This window comes from Balearica regulorum, chromosome 2, assembly GCF_011004875.1.
Source record: "Balearica regulorum gibbericeps isolate bBalReg1 chromosome 2, bBalReg1.pri, whole genome shotgun sequence".
NCBI classification, from domain to species: domain Eukaryota; kingdom Metazoa; phylum Chordata; class Aves; order Gruiformes; family Gruidae; genus Balearica; species Balearica regulorum.
In genome coordinates, this window is record NC_046185.1 from 162971519 (window position 1) to 162995723 (window position 24205).

At 42.1% G+C, this 24205-nt stretch overlaps 1 protein-coding gene across 16 annotated transcripts in view; it reads right to left on the reverse strand.

Annotated features, from left to right (window-relative positions):
* Window positions 1-9364: 9364 nt before the first annotated feature.
* Window positions 9365-24205, reverse strand: part of CTDSPL (CTD small phosphatase like) — an 86373-nt gene continuing 71532 nt past the window's right edge. For 9 of the 16 annotated variants that reach the window (XM_075746782.1, XM_075746784.1, XM_075746780.1 and 6 more), the window contains 5 exons: window positions 19581-19673; window positions 17799-17984; window positions 15737-15858; window positions 11492-11589; window positions 9365-10484 (listed from right to left, as the gene is read on the reverse strand). In XM_075746782.1, the coding sequence (XP_075602897.1) occupies window positions 10117-10484; window positions 11492-11589; window positions 15737-15858; window positions 17799-17984; window positions 19581-19673 (867 nt within the window). In that variant the 3' untranslated portion in view covers window positions 9365-10116. Of the gene's footprint in view, window positions 10485-11491; window positions 11590-12020; window positions 15859-17798; window positions 17985-19580; window positions 19674-24205 lie in introns of those variants that run through there. The other 7 variants (XM_075746792.1, XM_075746794.1, XM_075746789.1 and 4 more) reach the window with 1 other exon arrangement.

Here is a 24205-nt window from a genome sequence, read left to right on the forward strand (position 1 = left end):
TGCTGCTTCCCTACAGCCATGCTTTCTGCACTCGCCCTTGTGTGGCTGTGCCAGCCTGCTTTATCTATAATTTCTGCCTTAGAGTGCACTGGTACTGACCGCAGCTCCCATCAAATCTCTCTGGCATCCAGAAATTATTTCCCAGATTTTACATATATCTCCTTCTGAATATATTCCTTGAATGAGACTCTTTTTCTTTTTTTTTTCTTTTTTCTTTTTTTTTTTTTCTTGGCAATGGTTTGTTTTTTTAAACTTGTGGATGTTTTTCTTCCAGGATTGTGTAAGTGATCCAGACTTTGTCATCCACCACATCTCCCTGCTCACCTTCTGCAGCGTGGCTCCCTACAATGCAGTCTTCTGGCCTCTATTCATATATTTGATCTGCTTGGACTTATCATGCAGGGAGATCTCCCTGCTCACATCTGTAGTTTTAATCATCACCAGGAAAACTCACCTCTACTCCTCACGGTGTTTGAACCACAGAGTGCTTCTCCATGGCTTCAGAGACCCATCACCTACACCACTTCCCTGGTTTGGCAGGGAAACCATCAGTCAGGTGCGGCTGTATCCATGACCCCACTGACAACAACGTAATTTTGCATGGAAGCTTCCCTAAAATAACAGCGGTGTTTAAAATAGTGCCTCTCTTTTATCTTCCTCTAGCACGATAATTCAATTCAGGCAAGGCAGTAACCAAAACCATGTGGGAAAGGGTTCTCCCTGGGGAAAACTGCATTAAGAAATGATTTTTGGAAAGCCCCACCAAGCCCACTGGGCTTAAGTAGATGACTTTGAGACAGGAGGGTTTAGTTCTTTCCATGGAGCTTTGGGCATGACTGAAGCAATTTTTGCTCAAATTTCCTGTAAGTGATGCGCTTCAGATCAGGCTGGGGGAGCTGAAGGGTGAGCAAATCTACGTTACATACCTCTGGACAGGCAACTAAATGGAGAAAAACACTGCCAGGAGCAGATAATAGCAGGGAAAACACTGACCTCAGAGGATACGACTTTTTGGCCATCGCCCCCAATAACTTGGGCTGACCTGCAATGAGGGAGAATTCTCCCATGACTGTTTTTCCCAGCAAAAAGCATCTGACATTATTTTTTCCTATCATCTTGCATGTTTTCCAACTCAGACAGCAAGCATTTAGTTGAAGTGCTTTGAAGTTGCTGCCTCGGCTGTAGATCTGAAGGCAGCTCTGGTACCTGAAAGCTTGCACTTCCCATCCTCCCACCTACCTTAGCCTGTCAAGTCATTCTCCCCTCCTACCTTGCCACTGTGCATTTTCAAATAGAGCATCAGGATAAGCTCTGAGCAGACATACAGGAAAAAAAGGACTGTGCCTTCGCACAGTTTACAGGCTTGGATTGGGAACATTTAGAAATCAGCATCTCTCTCCACTTCTTTTCCTTGAATAGTAGTTTAGGCTAGCTGCAAGCTAAAATTGAATGTTCAGAGGCCAAACAGAGCTCACTGGTAGAATCACAGAATGGTTTGGGTTGGAAGGGACCTCAAAAACCATCTAGTTCCAATCCCCTGACATGGGCAGGGACACCCTCCACTAGACCAGGTTGCCCAAAGCCCCATCCAACCTGGCCTTGAACACTTCCAGGGATGGGGCAGCCACAGCTTCTCTGGGCAACCTCTTCCAGTGCCTCACCACCCTCACAGGGAAGAATTTCTTCCCAATATCTACTCTAAATCTACCCTTCTTCAGTTTAAACCCATTACCCCTTGTCCTATCACTACACACCCTGGTAAACAGTCCCTCTCCAGCTTTCCTGTAGCCCCTTTAGGTACTGGAAGGTGCTATAAAGGTTTCCCTGGAGCCTTGTCTTCTCCAGGCTGAACAACCCCAACTCTCTCAGCCTGTCCTCATAGGAGAGGTGCTCCAGCCCTCTCATCATCTTCATGGCCCTCCTCTTGGACTTACTCCAACAGCTCCATGTCCTTCTTGTACTGGGGACCCCAGAGCTGGACGCAGTACTGCAGGTGGGGTCTCACAGGAGTGGAGTAGAGGGGCAGGATCACCTCCCTCGACCTGCTGGTCACGCTGCTTTTGATGCAGCCGGTTGGCTTTCTGGGCTGCAAGCGCACACTGCCGGGTCATGTTGAGCTTCTCATCTGCCAACACACCCAAGTACTTCTCCTCAGGGCTGCTTTCAATCCATTCCTCGCCCAGCCCATAGTCATGCTTGGGATTGCCCTGACCCACGTGCAGGACCTTGCACTTGGCCTTGTTGAACTTCATGCGGTTCGCACAGGCCCACCTCTCCAGCCTGTCAAGGTCCCTCTGGATGGCATCCCTTCCCTCCAGCGTGTCGACCACACCACACAACTTGGTGCCGTTGGCAAACTTGCTGAGGGTGCACTCGATCCTACTGTCCATGTTGCCGGCAAAGATGTTGAACAGGGCCAGTCCCAGTACCGACCCCTGAGGGACACCACTCATCACTGGTCTTCACTTGGACATCAAGCTGTTGACCACAACTCTTTGAGTGCGACCATCCAGTCAATTCCCTATCCACTGAGTGGTCCATCCATCGAATCCATGTCTCTCTAGTTTAGACACAAGGATCTCATGCAGGACGGTGTCCAATGCCTTGCACAAGTCCAGGTAGGTGATGTCAGTTGCCCTTCCCTTACCCACCAATGCTGTCACCCCATCATAGAAGGTCACCAAATTTGTCAGGCATGATTTGCCCCTAGTGAAGCCACGTTGGCTGTCACCAATCACCTCCTTATTTTCCATGTGCCTGAGCATAGTCTCCAGGAGGGTCTGCTCCATAATCTTGCCAGGCACGGAGGTGAGACTGATCGGCCTGTAGTTCCCTCGGTCTTCTTTTTTTCCCTTCTTAAAAATGGGGGTTTCCCTTCCAGTCAGTGGGAACCTCACTGGACTGCCACAACTTCTCCAATATGATGGAGAGTGGCTTAGCAACCTCATCTGTCAGTTCCCTTAGGACACGTGGATGCATCTCATCAGGTCCCATGGACTTGTGCACCTTCAGATTCCTTAGATGGTCTCAAACCTGATCTTCTCCTACAGCAGGTGGTTTTTGGTTCTCCCAGTCCCTGCCTTTGCCTTCTGCAACTTGTGTGGTGCGGCTGGAGCACTTGCTGGTGAAGGCTGAGGCAAAGAAGTCACTGAGTACCTCAGCCTTCTCCATATCCAGGCTAACCAGGTCTCCTGCTTCCTTCCAGAGAGGGCCCACGTGTTCCCTAGCCTTCCTGTACTAGGAAGGTACTGTAGCAGCTTTTTTTTTTCCCATATCTGTGTTTCTTTGATTACAGCAGTGTAGCTTATTTGGAATAGCCCTTAGAACAGGTCTCGAGGCTGTTAGCAGATAAAAGTAATTATGCTATACTTGCTGCTCATTTAAGGGAAGACTGGGAAATAATAATCACAGAACTCTTTTGAACTTTGAAAATGCTATTAAAAATGTGACATTTTTTCATTGGTCTACAGATGGCCATAAAACAGGAGAGGTGAAGAGAAAGTTTGTAGGAATTGAGAACTTTGCGATTTGTTTTGATAAAAGATTGGCATTTAAAAAAACAACTCAGAGCACTTTCACCTGGCTGTAATTGCCATCGTTACGGAAGAATCAGCTCTCCAGAGCATGGTGTACTGCAGTGGGAGGACACAGCACAGAAAATCCTGCTCTGCACCACACCTTTCCTGGCAGGGTTTCTCAGCAGTGCCTTGGCAGGTGGGATCTCTTCTCCTAAAGTGAAATGTCTGATGTCCCAGAATGAAGTTAGACGTCTGTGGGAGCAAACATGCATCCCCCCTCCACCAAAATGACCCATTAGTGCTCACCACACGCTTGTTAATCCTCTCTGTTTGCTGGAGAGATGCTTCCCTATGGCAAGCTTCTCCTTAACTACTGTATTGCATCAATATGATTTTATAAGCTACAGCTGAGGCTCAACCACAACGTGGGTTTACTCCAGATTGCCAGCTTCTGCTGAAAATAATTCATCAAGCGCAAGCCCCTACCATGAGGCAAGAGATGGGAGGTTTGTAAAGCCTGGTGGACAGGCCACCTCGAAGTGATGTGCTGCGTCTGGAGTTGATGCCTGTGGGGAAGCAGAGACAGGAGATGGTTTGTGGTTTTATACCAAGATGCAAGGAATTTATTTTGATCAGTGAACCCAAGTTGTTCTAGCACTTGGCTGTTACGTGAGCACAGCCTGGGTGACTTGGATCCAAACCGAAGCTGACACAATGGTATCACCTACCTGGGTGGAGGCCATGTGGGCTCACAAGGTACTGGAGGGGACAACATGAACCATGGGGTGGGACATAGGGGACCAGAGCCAATGTCCAAGCTCTGCCACAGGTCACCTACATGATCTGGGATGGCCTCTCCTCTTCACATCTGTAAAATGGGTACATTGCTCTTCAGTGGAGCTGAAGAACATGAAATGGTGTTCCTTCTGCTCTGAAGGCGGAGACACCTATAAACCACTTTGATTTCTCATCCTGCCAACCGGCTCGGCAGCTAACCTGTTTCACTTCCCTCTGGGTTAAGTTTCATCAGATCCTGAACTGCTTCATTTGCTGGAGCCCTTCTGTACATTTATCAAACCGCTCGCCTCGCTGGAGGATGATCTGCCAGTCTCTTTAATTACAGAGGTTCATAATGATCCTACTTCTGCTTCACTAATTTCAAGCAATAGTTCTCAGGGGATATCTGCTCTAAAACTGAAAAAGATATTAGGGAAGGGAACCCGCTATTATGACTAATTAGTCGCTCTGCTTCAATACTTCTAACTGTATCCAGGATGGAGCTGAACCCATTTTGATGGCGAGATCCCTAAAAATGGGTGAGACCATACAAAACCGGTGCCTGCACAATGCAGCTTGTCAGAGAGTGCATTCCAATTTATTATTTTAAAAAACATACCAAGAAAGCATCAGAGCTGACAACCCATTTATGAAGGAGTAGTTGAAAGAACAACTCAATTTGCTGTAAAGTTGAAATTTAGAAAATCTAAAGCAGCCAGAAAAACTGGTTCCCTTTGCTGCCTGTAGCTGACTCACCACAGGGAGATGAAAAGCATTTATCCCCCAGCTCCCAAAGCATGGATTTTCAGGAGAGCCAGGGTGATATGAAATCAAAAGACGAGGCTGCAACCTTTACAGAAGATATAAGAAAACATATTATTTATGATTTATTTTTTTTTTACCCTTCAGATGATGGGAACTCAGATTATTTTCTTCCTTTCCACAGCACTGGAGGTGAGAAGCACTTGTGCCCCAACAGCATCCAAGCAACTGAAACGATTCAAGGAGAAACAGGATCTTGCAGAGATCAGAGCCACATTTAACATCAAGTCAGTAACTGGCACACCGTATATCACTGTAAAGGTTGGGAGATGCCTTCAAGGAATTTTTCTCCTTTTCATTTAAATTCTCCATATGGGCTGTATTATATTAATCGAGATGCAACTTCATTCTGTATCTCATGGGGAATATGTATTTGCAGATAATTTGATTTTTGGAGCACAGAGAATGGCTTTGTTTTTCTAACAGAGATGCAGGCGTTACTTGCAGCAGCATCCCCTTACCCCCGGGGCCCCGTGAAGCTGGAAGCCACCCGTGATGGTCAAAGCTGTCACCCAGAAAAGCCAGGAATGATCCCAGCCTGGGATTTAACTTTTAAGGCAGGAAAACTCCTCCTCGCCTTGGGAAGGCAGGAAAACCTGCGGTGCTTATTTAAATCCAAAAGAACGACCTTTTTCACTTTTTGCAAGGGCAGCTTATATTAATAAACATACGGACTCAAGGCTAGAGCTGCATCTTGTTAAAATACTCGGACGGCTGTAAGAGGATGAATTAACTTCAGGTTAAACACAAGCGATTCACCCCACGGTGCATCGTGTTCCCCGGTGAAGCCAGACGGGGTTGCGTCTCTCATACACATCTGGAAACACCCATCAGCATCTCTTGGCCCCATGTTGTCTCATCGGTGAACGCTCATCTTCCCTTCTACTAACACTGCTTCTCTAATCAAATGGCAATATGCTCAAAATAAAAATATTTTTTCTGAACGAGAAGAGTGGTTTCACTCCCCAGAATTAACGAGGAGCAGGATTGCAGGGGTTTAGTGTGACCGCCAATCCAGACACATTTTGCAGTTGGAGAAGTGAAACAACCAACACTCAAGGAAATCTGTTCATTCCTCTAAAAGAACGGGCAAAGGAGGGGGAACAACCGAGCCAGAAGCAAATAGCGTGTCCAAGGTAAGCTGGAGGGTTCGTAGCAGAGCTGGAGGTGACACCCTGGTTGGATGAATTCTCATCAGCCGCTGGAGCCGCAGAGCCCTCCTCCTTCACCAGGACAGGTGGCCACCCCGTTCCTGGTGACAGCCAGCCAGGAGGTGGAAGATGACGCATGGGAATTGTGGAATCAAAGAACAGCCCAGGTTGGAATGGACCTCAAAAGCTCATCTGGTCCAAACTCTCGTGGGAAGGGGAGCCTAGCTGAGGTTATCTGGCACCCTGTTCAATCTCATCTTGAAAACCTCCAGTGACGGGGACTCCACCAGATCCCTGGGGAGGTTGCTCCAGTGATTGACTGTTCTCACTGTAAAAAAATTTCTTTCTTATTGCATGATAAAACCTCTCCCGGTGCAACTTGTAGCAGTTGCCTCTTGTCTTTCCACGACTCCTGGTGACAAGAAAGCATATGCCCTTTGTAGCCACTTTTTAAGTATGGTAATGCTGCGGTGAGGTCCACCTTGAGCCTTCTCTTTCAGTCTTTCCTCACAGGGCAGGTTCTTCCAGCTGGGACGGAGCACACAACTGAAAATGCAATGAGAGCAGAAAGCCAGGGCGATGGGCTGCAAGGGGGCCTTACGGGTTGCAGACCCACCTTCTCTCAGCAAACAAGAGCGTTGGGCACATGAAAACAGACGATACACTAACGAACGGGGAGACGCGGCCCTGCAAGCGTGGTCCATTCCCCAGCAGATGCTGCGTTTCTGGCCCGGCTGCCGTCCCCCTTCATCCCCGTGTGCTGGCTCCGCTCTCGGCCGCGCCGCGGGCGTCCTGCACAGCTCAGCGCACTTGTACCGGCAGGGAAGCGGAAGAGGCGCAGGGAGCGATGCCTTGTTATACACCTGCCAGCTTGGCACCAGGTTTTGTTCTTCTCCCCCCACCCCCACCCCCCCGACTTAACATTTGTTCACAGTTCTCGTGATGTACTTCAGCCAAATCCCAAACAATTTAAAATGTTGTTGCTTTGGGGGGGGGGGAAGGTTAGCAGCAAAGCTTTTGGAAGAAAAAAGATTTACTGCACTAGGGAAGGTATAACAACTCAACTATTTTGAGAAATACCGATTTTTCTTTTTTTTCACACGCTGATCGTGATTCTGCTTTTTCATGGAAGAAAAAAATAATCAGTAACTAAAATTATCATGAAACCTTACCTGCCCTGTATTGAGTTGTGGAGACACCCATTCCTTTTGCAAAGGAAACTCAGCATTCACCTGGCCAATGGTGAATTTGCCTTTCAAATACTAAGATTTTTAACTGAAGGAAAACGTTATCCGTGGACCTGTGGAGTGCAACCCTGGCAGGAGATTGAAATACCAAAGTTCCGGTGATGCTTTTACTTGAGATAATGTCTTTTAAATTGCCTTTACGGCACCTTTAAAAGCCAGCGCTGCACAGCTGCACCATCTCGTGGTGCGCCCAAGCCCTGCATGGCCCAAGCCTTTAAAACCCTCCTCGTTTTCATGAGAATTTGATCACAGATCTATAAAAGCTGTGCGCACCCACTACCAGACCATGCCATAACTTGGCCCACTGCAGTCCAGGGCTGCAAAGTCACCCTGGACCTCCCCCAGCTGCCGTCCGGTCTGCCAGCTTGTCCTCCTCTCCGGGATGCAATGGTCCAACCATTTTCCAACTGCAACCATCATCATCCCAAATATTTGTTCACATCCATCCGGTTATTATTTCAAGATCTATTCAGCAGATTAGAGATCAAGCCACTGAACTATTATTCATCTGAACCTGCCATAACTGAATTGCTAAAACGTGTTACAGAGGATTCAGATGAGATCAAGGTTCCTCTCACTACATAGAGAAAATATTAAAAGGAAGATGAAGGGTCGGAAGATGAAGGGCAGATGCAGAGCCACAGGCAGGACTTCTACGCACTCAGTCTTAGACCTACTCTGTCACAGCACGTGGCCCCACTAAGCCAGACATGGGCTCAGGTCTCGACCAAAATCTTCCTCTCTTCTTCTCATAAAAGCATTTGCTCATGAAGGAATAAAACGCCACAAAACACCAGATGATATGCCTGAAAATTTCAGGTGCATTAAAAAACCACATAAATTTTACATGTATTTACCATTCTCAGCCTCTCATGGTACAGTATGTAGTAACCAGGTGATTAAGGTAGAGATCAGAAAAAATCCTGAAAACATTTATAAAACAATTTTCCTATGAAAAACACACATGAAAATATGTCAGACTTCCCTATTTCTATGGACTGATCTGCTAGCACGTGCTGAATTTACACCACACTTCCTCAGCATGATACTAACTTACACGCTGCTGTCTCAAGACCTAACTCGGACGTGTGCCGGAGGAAAAGCAGCTTCACGTGGCCACCTTCAACCACTCCAACCCAAGCAAAAGGCAGCTCCCCCAGGTCCCTCCGGGGATGGTTTGACTATAGACTGGTCATCACCGGTTAACCCAAGACCAGTTTCGGGTCACCTGCTCAAAATCACCACAGATGGACGTAGCCACCACAGGCTTTTGCCAAGGGCTACAGAGACAGAAGCCGCTGGAGGGAAACACAACGTGTGTCCGGATCCTCCCTCAGGCTCCTGCCTACCCGAGCAAACCTATGGCAGCCAGGCGAGCAATCGGGGGTGCCGCGAATGCCGTACGAGGGATGCCGCACGCAGAAACGAACGCGGGGTTGTACTGAAACCCCACCAGACTGCATCGCCTGTTTTCTCCCAGCACCTTTTACCCCGCCCCCCCCCAGTATCTCCCTTCTTTCTCATCTCCAGCTTACGTACAGGCTTTGGAAGCAGCACGATCGTTTAATTCAAGTCTCGGCAGGTTAACAAAAAAGAACAGGAACTGAACCTACCTGCCCAATATGCTGCTAGAGAAAGAAGCCCTTGATGCTTAGCAGTCAAGGCTTTAATCTTTATTAAAGCCCAGCAAGTCCAAAGAGTTGGGACAGGAATGGAATGAGAACTGTCTGGCCTGATTCTGTGAAGTCTTAGCTTTTCCTCCCAGTATTTCCTCCAAGAAGAACGGCATGTGGAGGGAAAGGGGGATTTCTGGGGGCAGACCTCTACTATATGCATTATTAGACATGAAGAGGATGAAAAAAGTAACAGAGTTTATTGTCAAACTGAATCAAAGCATGAGAAAAACCCCCACAAAGTTACACTGTAAAGAAATACGGTTTTTATCACAAAAGCTCATTAAAATCTGACAAGGAAAACAACCCATTGTCAAGCCGGTAACTCTGCCAACATCCCTCAGACTCTTCGAGTGCAACGTTTACTGAAATGCTGGGAATTCATAGCTGATGCACATTGGGTTTGCATGAACAAAACGATCAACCCTCATTAACTGGAAGAACAGCGGTTCTCAGAGGGGCTGACGTGTTTCTGCCTCAACGGTGACTCCTTTGCCCCCAGTAGCAACAGCCTTGTCCTAGCTGAGTCCACCCGAGACGATGGGCAAGGCTGACGGGGGCCAGCTGCGTTTCATTTCTTTGTCCAGTATTTTCCTGCAATTTACATCCTGATCAAATGTGTCTACATCACTAAATTAAAAGGCGGTCGCAAAATTAAACGATGCCCGTTGCAGAGTGAAGAGCAACTTCTCTTGTTGTACAACTGCAGCACAGGGTCCACCAAGGTCCGGGAGATACAGCTAAGGTGACACAACCATCACCTCAAAAATTCAGTTTGCTGCCGATTTAAGCAATGACCAAATCTAACCCTTTTAAATTGCTGTTTAGGAAGGCACGTAATTGCAGATGCAGACCTACTGTACGGAGTCAAATCGATCTCTGTTAAGTCCAAGATGTTAGCGTACGTCCCGTGCTTCAGAAACGCTGCTTAACGGGGCATTAGGCAATTACAGCACAACCCGCTCCTCAGCACAGCTCCCTTCCAAACAGCACTCGAGAAGGCTTTAAACAAAAACACACTCGGAAGCTTTTCAAGTTTGAGTTTGCCAACCTGTCCAAAACAATATATTACCCAAAGATCATTTATTTTCCAGTAGCTCCAGCAGAACCAACAGAGGAGTCCAGGAGAACTTTGCCTGGTCTCCTGCCAGCATGGCTGGGTTGGGAGGAAGTCTGGATGGCGAAGGTCGCTTGCCAGGAAAACTGCTGGAGATTGCGGGATCCCCTGGAGCTGCAGCCCACCTGGAAAAGCCCTATCCCATCTTGCAGGGAATTTCAGAGCAGTTGGCTTTCCTTCTGAGTCAGAACACAATAAAAAGGAAAAAAAAAAAATATTGGAAGGCATAGGCATAGAGGCACATTTATAGACTATGGTGTATTCAATTTTGCGATCACTTACTTTCAATCAGCTAGGATAGAACAACTGTATCTTTCTCACCACTATAAATGAGCTGGTTTATGAATTTTGAAATGCTTGTTTTACTAAGTGAAAGAAAGGCATCTTTATCCTATGGAGCAGCTAAGGAGATTGGTAAAACTAAAAAAACCCAACAACCTAAAAAGAAATAAATCAAACCCCCCAACTCACCAGTACAAAGTAAAGGCAGTCTAGGTCATTCCAACCCATCACAGGAATAACTAAATAAAAAATATTTTTAATTGCAACTAATGTGCTCTCTTGAGCCAGCTGCTTATTCTAACAGGCCTGAGGTTTTCTGTTCATAAAGCATTAATAATATGTGCCTTTTCCTAGAAAGGAAGGCTCTGCCTAAGTCTTACTGTGTCAGATAAAAAGTCCCAAAATAGACTTTCCAACCAAATAAAGTGTTTTATTCAGGTATTCATTTGGATATGGCAGTGATGTTAAGAACAGCTATTCAAGAAGCTGAAGTAAGCCCTTCAAAAGAAGTCACACAGCTTTGAGACTTGAACAAATTATTGTATGATCTCATCCAAGAGATCTAAATAGCTGGAACATCTGCCAGAGTCACCACCAATTTATTTAGCAGAGTTCATCAGCAGTTCATCAGCTCTGTTTGCACAAGCAGGTGCCAGGGCAATCAATAAGGAATCCTATACATGACTTAAAAAGAGGAGAGGGGGAGGAGAGTGGAACAGAGACGGGTGATTTTACTGTCTAACACCGATGTGCATTAGCAGGCATAAAGTCCCTGTCAAATTAGGGCAGTGCCTATTACTGCAGGAGAAGTGCAGAAATTCTTTTTCCCAGAGAAGTATTACATGCACAAGTAACTATATTGTTAAAAATTTTTATTTGTGACAGTAAAGAAACCATTCAATACCTGATTGACAACACTTCTCTCTCCTGAAAACACTCATATGGTATCTGTAGTGTTTCTCAAGTATCGCTGGATTGTTCATTGCATTAAAGTGTAAACAGCTCCATTATTAGAAAAAAAAAAAAAAAGAAAAGAAAAAAGAAAGAAACATTTCCATTGCTTACTCCTCTGATAAGAAGTTCCCAATAGATCTTTAACAAGAAAGAAGAAAAGTCAGCTGGATTTTTACAATATAACGTGAAACAGAAAACTGACAACTGGTTTTGCATAGTTAGCCCAGAGATTTTTAAGCAATCGCCCCACACAAGTCTCACCTGCCCTCCTCGCCCCACAAAGGTGTATCATCACAGCACCTTGGAAATCAGAGGCACAAACTTGTTTTTGTTTTACAAATAGGGCTGTGCGGTACTGTGTTTTATTAGTTTAAAAAGAATCTGTAAAACATAGGATTATGTGTTTGTAAATTATATAGCTACAGATTTTTTTTTTTTTACACTGAAATTTCAAAAGCTGCAACATCAGTACACACCAGTGTCATTTAGATACTTTATTGTCCCCAACCAGTCTAATCAAAATCATGCTGTGATAAAGTGATTGCATACACTAATAACCAAATCTCTTCAGGTGTTGAGTTTCTTCCATGTATAACTTTGCTGTTTAAAAAAAGATTAAAGGGCAAAAACAAATAGACAAATTATTCTTCCAAAGCTACCTAAATGAACACAGCAATATTGTACATTTGCTACGATCTTCCATTCAAAACCTGCCACGCTTCCTGGTGGTTAACAAGTATTCTGCGCACAGCCCTAGTTTACAAATGGCAATTTAATCGTAACACTTCAGTTGAATTTCAAGAATCTAAGGCATTCTGCCTTACAGCTTAATTTAAAAATACCTATACAGGCAAAAAACCTTTTTTAACCCAACATAAAAGGACAACAGAACTTCAGGCCAGGCAGCGTTTCTTTAGCTGAACAGAATGACCAATTGGAAAAGACTCTTTAATACTTCTATAATATCCAGAAATAGAATTGAAAACCAGGGTTTATAACAGCCCTGGTGATCTGCATCCATTAACTGCACTTCAAAATATGCAAGAGATTTAGGAAACAAGTATTTTTTCCTATTTTAATTTTTAAAATCTTGTATTTAAAATACAATCTAATACCCGTATTGCAAATTTTACAAACATTCCACTCATTATCCTACTTTATGGACAGAACTATATTGCTTTGTTAAAATCTAGAAATTCTAAATATATAGCGTATGTATATTCACGCAAACTCAAAACTTGAAATTTCAAGTACGATGATAGCGTCAAAATAAACAACTATGACAGTTTGATCCCTTTGGCCAAATTTGAATACCCAGGGAAGTCCAAACCTGACTGCAGAACACTCCAAGTTTTATTTCAATGGGAATGAGTTTTAAAAAAAAAAAAAAAAAAAAATTTCATCAGAAGTTACAGAAAATACCCTTAAGATACTAGCAGAGATCAAAACTGTTGCTGTTTTTCACCTCTGTACTGTCACCAAGTGTCATGTTAATGCTGAACTCGGTTAAAATAAGCTTTTTCTGGAAATTTGTGGATTTCAAGAGCTCAGATAAACAATACAGAATACGGATGGTTGTACAGAACATCATCGGAACCGTTCTTCCAGAAGCTGGTGCAGAAGTTCAGTTGTCCATTATACGTGGATTTTAAAACAATACAAGACACTTTAATAATCAACATTCATTCACAGACTTAAGGCAACTGGTTCATGAAATCGCTGCTTTCATAAATGCAAACTAATGACATGTCTCACGTACAACAGGTCACAACCGTTAAATGGCAATGTCTCCGTGGGGTAATTTATTGTCTAATTGGAAGATTGTTTGGTCTAATGCTAGCGAGAAAGTCTTTGAATATTTTCAGCCATTCCTATCATACCTGCACAACTAACTACAACCTGAATACTTCCCTGCAAACTGTATTTGAAGCCTAGAAGCTACAAACACAGTTGAAAATACTGCTCAGAGAACAACTTTTTGGCAGCTTACAGTTTCATTACTCTGAAGTCAAATACAAAATTAAACAATTTTAAACTGAAAATAAACGTTAATGGACTAACCAGAATCCATACGTCTTTTTTTTTTTTTTTTCATTTTTTAAACAACGTAGGTTGTTTTTTTTTTGAAATTTGACAGTTTTGTCTTTTGTTGTGGCACAGAATTATACAGTACTAAGGTAATGCCAACTGGTAAGAAAACAAAACGGTGATGCCGTACAGACTCACGAGTGTCACGGGACTGCCTCTAACATCCCTCGCTATGAGACACAGCGAGCAGCTGGAGCACAGCTGCACTGCAAGGGGGCAAGTCATCTTTCAGTTATATACTGCACCTACAACAATCTACTCACTGCCTGTGTAGGCTGGCCTGCCCTTCTATGAATGAATTTGTTAAGCTGCTTCACCGATGTTTTAGACGCGGATGACAATCCAAGTCCATCGCAAAAAATTTTTTTTCCAAGTCACTGAGACTTTTCAAGAAGAACAGAAAAGGCGGAGGGGATCTACTGTTCAGAATTTAGCACTAGGCTAATTAAAAGCACCAACTATTCCATTGCGTTTTCTCTGATGACAGCCAAACGTAGCTGTAAGTTTTATGTTTGTACATTTCTGGTGCGGGAAATAATTAAAAGGTGACACTGGAAAGGAAGAAAAAAAAATAGGTGTGCCTTGTTCTTCAAAGGCTTAAATATTTAAAAATTATTCTTTTGGAAGGGTACCTATGACACTGCAGAAGATACTAAGCAGGTTCTCAGAGATGAGACTTACTCAACTCCAAAGCCAGAGGACCACTTTTAGTCTAGACTAGTAACTTCTGTCCTTCTACCAAGACTTGATAAAGCTCCCAGTCTGTACCTTACACCTTGAGGAAGAAGACAGACAAATCAGAGATATGGGAAGAATACTTTTTGCATTTTTATATACCAAAGAAAGGAGAGGGCTTCATTCCAATTGAAAAAAAATATAAATAATAATATAAATTTCCTTTGCAGGTCACCTTTAACTGAGTTCTCCGGTATATCGAATACCGTAGGATTAATACATAGGGGTGGGTTATGAAGCCTGCATTTTATTTATTGCCCAAGTTTGCAGCTTACAGAAAATGTTTCCTAGCACAGGCACAGTGGCAAAAACAGTATAACAGCCGATGGTCAACTCCATTTGGTGAGTATACAGTAGCAGCAATTAAAAGAAAAAAGTACTCCAAACAGCTCAATACAGATCCAGCTTACCCAGATGGGTTTTTTAAGAAAAGAATCTTAAACTAATAAATAGATCTCCTCCCCATTCTCCCAAGATAATGGTTTTCCAAAAAACGAGAGGCATGGCAGTTGTGCGTAAGCAGAGACAATAGAACTTCATCTGCGTAGAAGAAAAGGTGCTTTAGATCTATTAGCCACCTTATTTTCTCAATTCCATCATTCCCTATACTCAAACAACTGCAGATATGTTCAAAACTGTGCCCAAAATCGTATCAGTGAAACCACCATGTAATCAACCCAAATCACCCCTCCCGCAAACGCTTAAACCTTCTGAGCATGACAAAATGTAATACAACTTAATGTCGTTGTGGAGACAGGAACCCAGCATCTTTGTTTCAACTTTTCCTTTGTTATATATTACAGTGCTCTATAAAATTTTTCCTTTTTCCTTTTAAAGCATTTAGACAATACAAGACTAAAAGATGTCTGGAAATACGTCTTATACAAAAATGAATTTTTATCTTAAAATAACATTCAAAAAGGCACTTCATTCTGTAAGAAAAAATTCAGAGTCAGGTCAACTGCTCTAAGCAGGGGGGTAAAATTGTCTGCATAGTGGGAGGGGAAGAAAGGGAGAGAAATTCAACTGCTGAAATACAAGCTTCTTTTTTGGCATGTTTTAAGAAAAGCTGATCCAGTAAAAGTTGTCCATTTATGAAATTCATTAAAAGAGTCCCATTTAAAATAGCTTCTTTTTTTTTTTTTCCTTTAAAAAAGTAGTCTGAACACATGACCTTAGGAGTCAGGCTTCTGAAGGCTTAATAGCATCACTCATGATTGTCCTTCGTGTCCAATGTAACAGGAAGATCAAGAGTAGCACTTCTGACAGGGGTGACCTCCCCAACACTTATATTTGAAAGAGCTGAAAAAGATGGAGACAGCCTCTAGCAACTGCAATCTAGTAGCAGAAGTCAGTCAAAGTTAAGGGCTACCTGTTGCAGAGTTTATGAAGCATACTGTAAACTTCTTCCTCTTTGCTTAGTCCTTCAAAGAAAGGAATAAGATCTAGCAGCTCTGTGTCTGTCATGTCATCAAACCAGGACTGCACAGGCACCTGAAACAAAGCAACCAGTAATATTAAGATGGCTTTACGACGTGAAGAACATTGGAGTTTTGCCTGTGCAGGTGTCCTGTAATACTCACTGCCATCACAGTAAGGCAAATTGCTGGTCATTAGCATTCAAGTGGAGTACCAGGTTCAAGTCCACATTTTCTAGTACGCAACATCAACCCCAAATCCAACCGTAGAACAGTTGACCTTCCAAATCCAACTGTAAACCAGCTGACATGCAGCTGACCTTCTACATGTCCAGGTAACCTACACGACCCAACAGTGGACAGCTCAATTTGCTCTGCTTCCTTGATATGCAGAATAGACTGGCAGGAAGATACAGGTTATGAAGCTGTACTAACACTTTATTTACTGGCAAGTCTTTTTTTCCCCCTCTAAGTATTATCAGTGTGAGTCACCAACCATAGGCATGCAGCAACAACCCCTGCTGGCATCAGGCTGCGGAAAGCATATTTAAACAGTGAGTACAGAACAGTTCTCCGATTGAAATACAAGACCTTGAGCACAGGCTCAGAAAATAATGCATATAATAACACTTCTTAAATATGTGGGCTGGGTTTGGGGAAGGAGTTCTGTGTATCTTCACTAAGGAAGTATACTGAGGGCTTTTAAAGACTACCTTGGATCTTGTTACAAGCTCTGGTTTCTGCAGAGACTCGAGTATCAGTTAGCTAACAACACTTTTCTATACATGATTAAACCACTCTGACAAGGCCCTTAATTTCATCTCCCAAATTTCTACAGCTCATTATTTTCTTGGCACTGAATTCTGAGATACCAAATGATGATCTGGATCAGCTTTTTAATTTTAACCATGAACATAAATTAGAGCTACAGCTCCTGGTTATTATAAATAGCAACTTTAAACCACGTGTGGCAACAACCAGAAAAAGGTTTTTGCCCAATCACTTAGGGCATCACAGTACTAAGATCTGAATTTAAAAGCTGATTGCTGCAAGATAAATAGCTCATGTTAAAAAAAAAAAAAAAAAGTAATAAATGCTATTCTGGAGAGGCAGGACCATGCAAAACAGTGTTCCTGATAATATTTTCCTAAGTTAATTTTAACAGTTCACAAAAAAGGCAGCCTAAAAACATCAAAGAAAACATTGCACAGCCTGGTTGTTTAAAAGTCAGTAGATCTAAGGTGAGTTCCCGCTTGTTATCCTGAAACAGATGTGAGCATCTGCACTGACTGCACCAATGGATGCAGCAAGTGCCAGACCATTCCATCCCAGCTTCTGGAGCCGATGTGAAACACATAGTGAAAATGCACATTGCTCTTAATTAGTCTCCCATGAAGTACTGCTGCCTGCCTTTTATCCTTAGTCCTAAAACTTGATGAACTTGTTGACTAACATTTCTATTGATGAAGTGAGTTATCACAGAAATACTTAAAAGGAGAAGCATAGCATCACAACAGGATCTTAATTTTTCTTCTTCCCCTTAGCCACGAATCCAGAATTCAGATAGTAACCAGTAAAGCACTAATTATCTTGTCCAGTAAAATACTTTCATTCAAACAATGAAAAAAGATGGAGTACCAAAAGCAGGTCAAGGAAACTATCCTTTCTGTAATAATCACTCCAACTAAGCTGGAGGGCAGCTTCGCTTTTTAGAGCTAGGTTAGTTATTCAGGTTCTGCACTGCTTGGTGTTTCTCAGAACTGATGGATTTCATGCCAAAAGCTAAAACTGAAAGTGGATCAACAGTCATGACTATGATACACTGTCAAGATCAGTTTGCCCTAGTCCTTCGCCATTCAGCAGTGAATACCAGAACCTACCTGCAATCTAAAAAAAAAATATACAGCAACTAATACAATTATTGTTCTGAAAGGCTATTTTCTGAATCAGAAAGCCTGGGCAAAGAGCAGAAAGATAAAGTTACGCTTGGGTACTTTGAATACTAACAATACTTACTGCATTTTCAGGATGGAAGATGTAAGATGCAGGAGAATTATCTACTATAATAACTTTACTCAGCTCACGTCCCAGTCGACTCAGATCCTTCACATAATTTCCTCGGTGGAAAACACAGGATTCTCTAAAGAGCCTCGCCCTGAACACACCCCAGCGATCCAGTAAGTCGGCTACTGGGTCTGCATACTTAAAAATAGAAGTTAGAAACCTGAAGTTAGCAATGTGGAGATAAGGCTAATTCACAGAACTATACAAAGGAGAGACACAAAATAATTTCAGATAAAATGCCCTTTCTCCATTTTCTTCCCTGCTCCTTGTTAATTAACTTACATGCCTGCAAACCTGAAGTGATTAATAGAGAGATAATGCAAAAGTAGGACAGTTATCCTTTTATGGAAGGCTAACTTGCGCTCCAATGTTTTCTGTGATTTATCAATTAGTTTTTATTCTTAGGGGCAACTTATAATTACCCTACAAGTCACCTAGATCCAGAGCTCTCACCTAACGTTACCATAAAACCAGAAAATCTATATTAAGCCAATTCCACAGCCTCTGAAGATAAACTGCAATGAAGGCACGTCAGCTTGATGCAGTTTTTCAAATGATGTCCATGGAGCCACTTGGGTCAGTAAAAATCTTGAGATTACCAAATTGCACAATTGGGCCATAAAAGATCAGACAAAGATGTTATTAGGAAAAACACCCAGGTACAGTAGTGGGAAATTCTCATTTTATATATGATACTTTAAGTGAGGCACAGTTTAGAATCCAACAATTGATATAAACTGTCCCAGGAAAAGTACCCAAATAAACCAGAACATGAAATAACTGTGTACTTGAAAATGGTACTTATAACTTATTTTTGCAGGATAGGAGTTACCATTTTCCTATATTTTAAATTGAGAAAGAAACCTGATGTTGAAATCAATCATCTCTCGACTATGAAAACTGCCAGACATCTAACTGCAGTATGAAATTGTTTCATTATTTAGGATTTTCACAGCGTGACTCAACAGAACAAGGCAAACGGCGCGCAGGGAAGAATCCTCTGATAAGGTGGCACTATAGCAGATCAAACAGGGTCTCATTCCCTTCCACCATCTCTACACTAGGTTGGAGTAAAAGCTTACTATGCTAGAGTATTATTTAGAAATAGTCAATATAATTTTACAAACAAGACACCACAAATACAATACACTGAAAGAAGTGAAGAATTTAAGATGTCTACTACTGTAAATATCTACCACAAAACTACCTACGAGGTACTACTGCTACTGGAAACCAGAGGGCACAAAATATTCCTGTTGAAGTTTCAAGCTTTACAGTGTCTGATTTTCTAACTCCAGATTGCAATTGCACCTTGACAGAACAAAAACGTGTTCCCAATTTTCATATGCAGTAAATTTCTGAATCACTGGTTGGTCACGTAGATAGCATTCAATACAGTGTATTTTATTTCATGCCCGGCTTTAATATAGTGCTTTACTCACACGCTATTTGTTCTAATTTCTCACTATAACCATGGTAACTTGTAAGCCTTTCATATTGGCATTATGAGCAATGCATGGAGGCTACATTATGAGACAAGCCCATATGTGATGGTGTTACCATGGAAACACTTACCCACACACTAGCAGACAAAGTACACACTGTCAGACAAAGAAGCAAAAAAGAAGGGGAAAAATTTAGTACCAACTGCAGAAATGATTATCCATAGAAAACTCAACCAAAAGTCCACTGACCAGCACCGTAAGGGCTACTGAGATGAAGAGAGGAACAAACCTTGGCTAGACTGGCTGTGAAGAGTACACATTCAAAGAGCTCTCCCATCCTCTGAAGAAACTCATCCACATGTGGTCGTTTCAACACATAAACCTGGAATGACAAGGACTACGTAGGTCAAATGGTGTTTAAGGTAAAAGGAAAAAACAAAACAGAACAAAACAAACCCCTCCTGTAACTCCTAACCCTTGAAGAAACAAAAGTTAGTATGGAAGCAGTTCAAATGAAATGCTGAAAGAAAAAATAAGTATACAAGATAAAAGTAGACATCCAATAATGAGAAATTTGAACGCATGGGCTGCCAAGACCCCTGCTGATTATGCAATTGCAAATACTGTGCATCATCTGGAGTGATGCCTCTTGAAAAATCTCATTAAAGGCAAAGAGAGACAGTAGGGCTTCTCAAGAAGCAAGGATTCAGATCTCTCAACCAAAACAATTTTGGTGCTGGTGTCTTCAGTCCTGAAGGGCTTTACAGAAGGAATAAATCAGATGAAACCTCTATGATGACAGGAATTGCACAACAGAGAACTGTTTTCTTCCTGTGGCTAATTCTTTCATTTTTTAAGTTCCAGGCGCTAAGTACCATATCTCACTATGGATAGTTATCGGTCACGCGGCTCTGCAGAGAGCTCTCACCAAAAAACCTTCATAGCACCATGCAGAGTGTCTAGCAAACGCTGCTTTCAAAATTTGGTGGCAAGGTCTAAAGCATCTTCTATTGTGTCCTTGCCATAAAGACGATAAATACTCAGGATCTCTCCCCTCTTGAGCAGTTCGGTTTCAGCAACACTATCTTCCCTTTCTGCACTGACAACCATACAGGCAAGCTTGGCTGCCTACTGTCAACAATCTGATTAATAGATACTAGAGTCTCCTTGCTTCTCTTTTCTGAGCAAGGAAGATGATTTGTGTTCATGGAAAATACCAAGATAACTGCTGCTCAGAAAGCTTACGAGTAGTCAACAATATACTGGGAAGCTGAAGAGGGGAGGCTGCTTGAAAAATATTTTTTTATCTTGTTTAGACTTAGATTAAAAGTTTGAGAGAAAACACTGGCAGCATTTTATCTTCTTTCTTTGGCAAATGATCCTTAATACTAGAAATTTCAAGTGGAGAAGTCAGGCATATAACTGAATTCAGGAAGAATTGAAAGACTGATGCAATTTCAGGAATTTCTTTCTTTGATATGTAGAACTAGATTAACTGTATGTATTTTACTAGATCCTATTAATAAAGATGTAAAAAACGTAAGGCATCCAGAGAAAAAGCCTGAAGGAGGAAAATATGGAGATGCTAGCTTGAACTAAGGGGTAACAATTAAAGCCTTTAGCAAAAGAAAAAAGGTTGCATAATAGGGACTTGAAATTGAAAACCTAAATCCGAAAGCAAAGTTTTATTAAAAACATGTATGATGGAGTTGTACCTTAATGACCAAAGCAAAAACGTTTATTACTTTTCCACTTTAGCATGAAGACATGATCTGCTTTAAGTTATTTCTATGAAGTTTAACTAAGCTATTTCTGGCCCCTCAAATACAAGCAATACATTCAAACTTTGATACAGATAGTAATTTATAACCCCGAGCTGTTTTTTTTCTTTTAAACAATCACGGTAGCACTTCACCAATCAATTAAATAAATGTGAAATTTTATGAATTAAAGACAGTTAACAGATGTACTTCCATGTTGCTCTCTTTCCAGGTAACTACAGCAAAGTCTCCTGTATTTCACCAGGCATAAACCAAGCGATTTCCTCTCCTGTAACAATGCAATTGATTTTTCACTTAAATCTTACTACACAAAGTTGTCCTGCAATATTTCCTTTCCAAATTATATCTTCAAATTTTCAAAGACACAGGTGGAAAGACATTTGCAATCCCTCTGCGTTTGAGTACCCGGAAAGAGACTGTCCAACTTGCCAGGTAGAAGAGGAAAGGTAGCAGGATGCAAGTTAAGGAGTAATTCTACAGTTACTAATGAAGTTCTTAATTCTTTAGCCTTAAATTATATTCCTACACTTATTTTTGAGGGGACAAAAGGGACACCCCAGAGTCTCAAAGTCATTCTTGGATAGTAAGTGCTAGAATTTAGTAAGAATTTCCCTTTAAAAACCTAGTGTTTTCAGCCACAGCAGCAGAAGTCTCCTCTTCGGTCTCCATCCCTGTCTATGCCCGTGTCTGTGAAGTACTTCCATGTGGAATGTAATTACAAACCCCAAGCCAAGGATATGTACTTTGCTGCTTGCAACACAACGACCTCCTCCATAAAGAGAGCACACTGCACACCAACCCAGCAGCTACAGACCGAGAGCTCCTTAACCACAGGCTGGCGGACAGGAGCGGACTTACAAAATCAAGTATTTGCAATACGTGTTCTTTTGGCAATCTGTAGGTCTCCTAGTACTGCAACTAGTCAGTAGTAGCTGTAAGTACACAGCATTTTTAAGTTGTATTGTCTCTCCTCTGCAGTTTGGGCCTCCTGATCCACCACAGAACACCCTCAACCTCCTCTACTTGAGCTTTTCTTGCTGATCTGCCTTAAATCTTACTTACTGGGCTCTGGCCAACAGATTCACCCTTCATGTTAAATGCCTTATTAATAATAAATGTCAGCTCTTAGCATGAGGTCTCACCAAATTTTTGCCCTTAATTCTCACCCTCTCTAAAGACCCCCAACTCCTTCACCTCCCCTCTTTTAAAAAAACACCTAAACAAAGCACAACAATTTTTTGCAGAACAATGTATCTTAATACTCTGTATGGTTATTCCCCTTGATGTTTTTTTGAGAAGTCCTACTTAGATCCTGGAAGCAACTGCAAGTGTATTGGTATCCTAGGCTACAAAATCTCTTTGGTTTACTTCACATAGAAAGCTTTCTTCAGCTGACAGTGCAGCTCTTTTCTCCTCTTCCTCCTCATTTGGAATTTTTTTCCCCTTTACTTTGTTAGCAGCTGGACTTGCATCTCAATGCCGCATGGTTATTCGTGGCTTAGCTTTTTCCTCCGTTGCCTGATGTCTTCAGTTTAGGTCTCTAGACAAACTGGCTCCTGGCATTTTTCTGACATTTATATACTGTCTTCAGGGCATTAAAAAAAACCCAACAAACAACCCTCCAGTTTTTTTTGTATTGTATGCTCCTAATTTCTTCCTTATCACAGTTTGAATTTAGAAGAATACAGTCTTTTTTTTATTATTATTTAAAATGAACTCTACTCCTAAAATGTTAAGGCACTAGGCATGTTTTCACAGGATTGTGTAGTTACAGCTGCTAATGGCAGAACACAAGTAATTATCTTTAATTGTTTTCAAGCATTTGGTATTTCCACATACATTTTCTATACCTCAAAGCAGTCTTAACCTAAAAAGACTCAGTATTTGGAAACTGAAAGAGAAACCCAGTTCATCTTTATCAATTAAACAGGACACAATGAATTGCCTGTCAAAACCAGCTTTACAGTAACAAAATCTTCAAGTAACGACAAAGAAATCTGCCCATGACAACTCAAGCTGCTGTCATCTCCTGTTTTGTGGGCTGGGTGCATCTTCTTAACAGCGAGCAGAAAATAAGACGCATCCTTGAGCCTCGTCTTTCTGGTTCACACAGTTGTGGTTGCCTCCCAGTGCAAGTAACCAAGAATAGGCCAGCTAGATTGGATACAGCCTATCCTGGATTACTTGAACCAGGCCACAGCCTTCTGTAAGAAAAATCAATGAATTTTGTCCTTTATAGGAAGGAAGGTTATTATTCGAACGGCGTTTTCCCCCACCAATAAAAACCATTTTGTGCATTATGTTCAAAGTATACACACCAAACTTTGTTTAGCTTTCAACAACTAAAAATAAGCAATTGTTAATTGAATTAAAAAAACCAAACCAAAACAAACCCACACTTAAAAACTAGTTTTACACATTAAACAAATTACATTCAAGAACGAAACTCCAAGTAACACCAAATCAAACTCTTCCTTGCTGCCCTCTTTTCTCTTTGACACTGGCAGCAAGGCACACTGCAAGTCAATCTGGATGAAAGACAAGGGACCACCATACCCTAAAAATCTTCACTCACTGGGGATTAAAGCTATATCTAACACACAGTTTCTAATCTGGGGGTTGTGAACGCTCTGCACTTGTTAAATGGGAAGCATGCATCAAAAGAGAGGATGTGGTCTTGCAGAAGTTATGTCAAGGGTACCAAACAGGTCGAACATCTTTTCTCCACCCGCTACTTTCATCCTCAATAAACTTCCTCTAAAGTGCACGCTCAGCTGCAACACATTTCACTGGACTTCCCCCAGTTTCTCACTTACAATTTGGTAGAGCAGGGGATCAGTTCTGATTTCTTTTTACTCAGAGAACCAGAGAGAAATGAGAGAACTGGCCAGAAAAGTGTCAGCTTGCATTAGAACTGCCCTTTTGTATCCACGCCATCATTTCCAACACAAAGCGTGGGATTCATCTCCTGTAACTTTAGCTGCCCTGTAGACAGGCACAGTCTCTGCACGCATCTAAAGACCCATGACAGAAGGAAAGAGAGGCACCTCCACACATGAGTTAGTTCCTTGTAAAATAAAATGTCAAATCCTTTCTAAAGACAAGGTAAATTAAGCTAGAGAAAGAATGATGG